This window comes from Xenopus tropicalis, chromosome 4, assembly GCF_000004195.4.
Source record: "Xenopus tropicalis strain Nigerian chromosome 4, UCB_Xtro_10.0, whole genome shotgun sequence".
Lineage (NCBI taxonomy): Eukaryota > Metazoa > Chordata > Amphibia > Anura > Pipidae > Xenopus > Xenopus tropicalis.
In genome coordinates, this window is record NC_030680.2 from 151605253 (window position 1) to 151610414 (window position 5162).

General features: G+C 56.4%; 2 protein-coding genes across 2 annotated transcripts in view; one reads left to right on the forward strand and one right to left on the reverse strand.

Moving 5' to 3' along the window:
* kiaa1257 (uncharacterized protein KIAA1257 homolog) overlaps positions 1-3341 on the reverse strand; it is a 27434-nt gene extending 24093 nt beyond the window's left edge. Inside the window, exons 1-2 of the mRNA XM_031901362.1 lie at positions 3338-3341; positions 572-841 (exon numbers count right to left, since the gene is read on the reverse strand). Coding sequence (XP_031757222.1) covers positions 572-841; positions 3338-3341 — 274 coding nt within the window. The remainder of the gene's footprint in view (positions 1-571; positions 842-3337) is intronic.
* A 100-nt stretch (positions 3342-3441) lies between these two features.
* efcc1 (EF-hand and coiled-coil domain containing 1) overlaps positions 3442-5162 on the forward strand; it is a 19568-nt gene continuing 17847 nt past the window's right edge. The window contains exons 1-2 of the mRNA XM_031901363.1: positions 3442-3453; positions 3630-4244. Of these exons, the coding sequence (XP_031757223.1) occupies positions 3442-3453; positions 3630-4244 (627 nt within the window). The remainder of the gene's footprint in view (positions 3454-3629; positions 4245-5162) is intronic.

The following is a 5162-nucleotide window of genomic DNA, read 5'->3' on the forward strand; positions in this document are numbered from 1 at the left end:
GGTATTTCAGTTGCCCAGGGAAACTATACAGCATTCAGGCCAAGCTGGGCTTTCTATTGGTTTCCATATTTCTGTGTAATTCCCCTTCTGTAATGAGATTTAAGGGCCTAAATACCTTCTTCTCTGGCCCCCACTCATTACTGGGCAGCAGTGGCCCCCCCACCCTAACATGCCCAGTGATAGGGGCCCAACAGGACTAGGGCCCCCTGGGTTTTTATTCAGTGCCCTGTTGGGCCAGTCCAACCCTGTACCCCAATATCCCAGTGTGGGTGCCAGTGTGTAGGTGCTGTTTGCTGATGGCGGCTGGGAATGGGTGGGGGGGCAATGCTGTCGGGCAGTTCTGTAGTTCTGCCCCTGCTAGATCAGCTAAATCTCCCATAACAATGCGACTGTGAGGGGAAAAGGTTTTATATACAAGATATCAATTCAACTTTTTGTTTAATCAGTGATTTACTTGTTTATAAAATGTTAGTGAGGCTTTTTGCCCCTATTGTTCCAGGGTGAGACAGAGACTTGCCCCCTAACAATGAGGCTGCTAATCCCCGTTACCCCGTTACCCGGACTCACTTACCGGACTCTCCCCTGAGACACCGCGGCGCTTGGCTGGTTGCTATAGGGACCGGCGGACTTAGGGGAGGGGCTGCCAAGATAAGAGGCGGGGAACCGTGAGATTGAGAGTGGAGGGGCGTGGCTATTTGTTCTCTTTCTACTGCGTTGGGCGGAGTTGTGATGAGAGTGACAGCAATAAGGGGCGGAGGCGGGGCTAAGACAAAGTGACAGGCAATAAGGGGCGGAGGCGGGGCTAAGTCAAAGTGACAGGCAATAAGGGGCGGAGGCGGGGCTAAGACAAAGAGTGACAGGCAATAAGGGGCGGAGGCGGGGCTAAGACAAAGAGTGACAGGCAATAAGGGGCGGAGACGGGGCTAAGACAAAGAGTGACAGGCAATAAGGGGCGGAGACGGGGCTAAGACAAAGTGACAGGCAATAAGGGGCGGAGGCGGGGCTAAGACAAAGAGTGACAGGCAATAAGGGGCGGAGGCGGGGCTAAGACAAAGAGTGACAGGCAATAAGGGGCGGAGGCGGGGCTAAGAAAAAGAGTGACAGGCAATAAGGGGCGGAGGCGGGGCTAAGACAAAGAGTGACAGGCAATAAGGGGCGGAGGCGGGGCTAAGACAAAGTGACAGGCAATAAGGGGCGGAAGCGGGGCTAAGACAAAGAGTGACAGGCATAAGGGGCGGAGGCGGGGCTAAGACAAAGAGTGACAGGGCATAAGGGGCGGAGGCGGGGCTAAGACAAAGAGTGACAGGCCGGGACCAACTCCCGGGAATTGAGTCTGAGCGCTCATTGCAGCAGGGAACGCTAGGGGGCAGCAGGAATACGGACAGGGGCGGGCAAAGGGGGGCACTTTGTGGGGTCGCTTTCTACTATTCACTTGTTGAACTGCTGCCAGATTTCTCCAAGAGCCATAAGGGCCACATAAACATGCTGGGGGCCACAAGGGAGAAACCAAGGCGCCTGATTGGATGAAACCTAGCTTTAATGAGTGTGGCCTTTAGGATGGGGGGGTGGGGGGTATAAACCATTGGGATACAGTTTGGGCAACTTGCTGGGATCTGAAGGGCCGTAACTGGTGTAGTTCCAGTCTGGGGAGCCCCCCCACATCCCTTCAGTTCGGGGGTACCGGGGTGCTTTATCCTCATTGGTGCACTTTCCAACCCAGGAATTAACCCTTTATAAGCTGCTGAAAGGCAACTGAGGAGCAGGGAAACCCAGAGCCAAAAGGTTCTTCTTATTAACTGGTCAACTATGAACCCGAAGTACAGCTGGGGCAGTAGAAGTACAGCTGGGGCAGTAGAAGTACAGCTGGGGGCAGTAGAAGTACAGCTGGGGGCAGTAGAAGTACAGCTGGGGCAGTAGAAGTACAGCTGGGGCAGTAAAAGTACAGCTGGGGGCAGTAGAAGTACAGCTGGGGGCAGTAGAAGTACAGCTGGGGGCAGTAGAAGTACAGCTGGGGGCAGTAGAAGTACAGCTGGGGCAGTAGAAGTACAGCTGGGGGCAGTAGAAGTACAGCTGGGGCAGTAGAAGTACAGCTGGGGCAGTAGAAGTACAGCTGGGGCAGTAAAAGTACAGCTGGGGGCAGTAGAAGTACAGCTGGGGGCAGTAGAAGTACAGCTGGGGGCAGTAGAAGTACAGCCGGGGCAGTAGAAGTACAGCTGGGGGCAGTAGAAGTACAGCTGGGGCAGTAGAAGTACAGCTGGGGGCAGTATAAGTACAGCTGGGGCAGTAGAAGTACAGCTGGGGGCAGTAGAAGTACAGCTGGGGGCAGTAGAAGTACAGCTGGGGGCAGTAGAAGTACAGCTGGGGCAGTAAAAGTACAGCTGGGGCAGTAGAAGTACAGCTGGGGCAGTAAAAGTACAGCTGGGGGCAGTAGAAGTACAGCTGGGGGCAGTAAAAGTACAGCTGGGGGCAGTAGAAGTACAGCCGGGGCAGTAGAAGTACAGCCGGGGCAGTAGAAGTACAGCCGGGGCAGTAAAAGTACAGCCGGGGCAGTAGAAGTACAGCGGGGGCAGTAGAAGTACAGCTGGGGGCAGTAGAAGTACAGCTGGGGCAGTAGAAGTACAGCTGGGGCAGTAGAAGTACAGCTGGGGGCAGTAGAAGTACAGCTGGGGGGCAGTAGAAGTACAGCTGGGGGCAGTAAAAGTACAGCTGGGGGGCAGTAGAAGTACAGCGGGGGCAGTAGAAGTACAGCGGGGGCAGTAGAAGTACAGCCGGGGCAGTAGAAGTACAGCCGGGGCAGTAGAAGTACAGCCGGGGCAGTAGAAGTACAGCCGGGGCAGTATAAGTACAGCCGGGGCAGTAGAAGTACAGCCGGGGCAGTAGAAGTACAGCTGGGGGCAGTAGAAGTACAGCTGGGGGCAGTAGAAGTACAGCTGGGGCAGTAGAAGTACAGCTGGGGCAGTAGAAGTACAGCTGGGGCAGTAGAAGTACAGCTGGGGGGCAGTAGAAGTACAGTTGGGGCAGTAGAAGTACAGCTGGGGGCAGTAGAAGTACAGCCGGGGCAGTAGAAGTACAGCTGGGGCAGTAGTGGGGCAGATCGAAGACTCCCACTCATCAGTCGGAATGTACCTACATGCACTTATCTGGGGGGCAATTATATGGGGTCGGGGAGCAGAACCCCCCATGATCCCTCGGTAGAATGCTCCATTCTCAGTGTGAGATGGGGGGGTCAGTAATGGGGGGTCGGGGAGCAGAACCCCCCATGATCCCTCGGTAGAATGCTCCATTCTCAGTGTGAGATGGGGGGTCAGTAATGGGGGGTCGGGGAGCAGAATCCCACCCATGATCCCTCGGTAGAATGCTCCATTCTCAGTGTGAGATGGGGGGGTCAGTACTGGGGGGTCGGGGAGCAGAATCCCCCCCATCAGGGCTTTGCCTGTGACGATGGGGGGGTCAGTACTGGGGGGTCGGGGAGCAGAATCCCACCCATGATCCCTCGGTAGAATGCTCCATTCTCAGTGTGAGATGGGGGGGTCAGTACTGGGGGGTCGGGGAGCAGAATCCCACCCATCAGGGCTTTGCCTGTGACGCTGGGGGAGGTTTCCCGTCTCTCACACTTGGGCACATTATAGTTAGGAAGAGGCGCAGAGCCGGCACGGAGGGCCCCCGGGGCCCCTAACTACCCCAGGCTGGAGCCCTGCAGGGATGACCCGTACAGCCGGCCGGCCCGCCGGACCCAGTGGCTGCTCAGCGCCCTGGCGCATCACTATGGGTCGGACCGGGGGGTCGAGAATGAAATCATCGTATTGGCCACCGGGCTGGACCAGTACCTGCAGGAGGTCTTCCATCACCTGGACTGGGGGGCACAGGACTCCATCCCGGGGGCAGATTTCCGCGCCCTGTGCCAGGTGCTGGGGCTGGAGCCGGGGCAGATAGAATGCGAGGGGCTATTGGGAAACCTCCCGGAGCGACTCACCTTCCGCCAGTTCCATGCCCGCCTGTGCGGGTACTTCAGCGGCAAGGCTGGGTCTGACACCGGCCGGCTGCCCTCCGGCACTGACACGGAACATATAGAGACCCAGATCCGCCTGCGGAGCCCCAGGAGGCGCAGAGACCCGCCCCCACGGAGCAGCTTGAAGCCCGGCGCGGAGCGGAGCCTTGAGCAGGAGAACAGCAACCTCCGGGAACTGGTGGAGGACCTGAGGGCCGCCCTGCAAAGCAGTGATGCCCGCTGCCTGGCACTGCAGGTGAGTAGGGGGCATTTAGACAAGGGTAATAAGGATGTACCATGGGGGGGGGGGCAGTGTTGGGCAAAGAGTAGGGGGGGGGGTGTTTGGGCCCCGGATACAGTGGAAAGTTGGGGGTACGAGTGGGACAGTGCTGGGGCCCAGGAGACCAATGGGGTGCTTATTGCACTTTATTACTGGGGTATCAGTGGGGCGCAGGGAGCGTGGGGCAGGGGTATCAGAGTGTATTACCCACAAGTACCCCCAGGACCTGAAGGATTTGCCCAGCTGTCCCGTCCCAAACCCAATAGATTTCTGTCAATGCCCCCAAGTCACTAATGTGCTGATAAAAGCATCCAAAATACAGAACTTTGCCGCAGAGCTTGCACTCTAAAGTGGAGGCCCCCCCCAGGGGGCCTCATATATGGTCCATAATGGGCCAAACCCTCACAGCCCCTGTGCCACTCACTAACTGCCACTCCAGACGCGGGTACAGGTTTAGTAAATAGCACTATAAATGCTCCATCGTTGTGCCCCTGGGGGCTGTTATGTGTCATACATTGTATGTAGGTAGGTGCCAGCCGCCCACGTACCAACAGTGTCTGCATGTAGAGACTAACCAGAGTCTGTGTGTGTACAGCTCCATAGGGAATAATGCTCTGGGTTATTCTAGTCTTGCTTTGTGCAAAGTGTGAGTATGGAAATAGAATTAAAGGGCAAGTAAACACTTTACCAGAGCACAGATTTACACACACAGGAGCACCATTCAGCTAATGGATATTGGGGAGTTGTATCAGGAGTCGGAACCAGCAGTGCAGGGAAGGGAAAGGGACAGACACAGTGACAGTTACACATAACTATAAACCCAGTGAGAATGAGGGATGAATGGGTATTGGGGAGTTGTATCAGGAGTCAGAACCAGCAGTGCAGGGAAGGGAA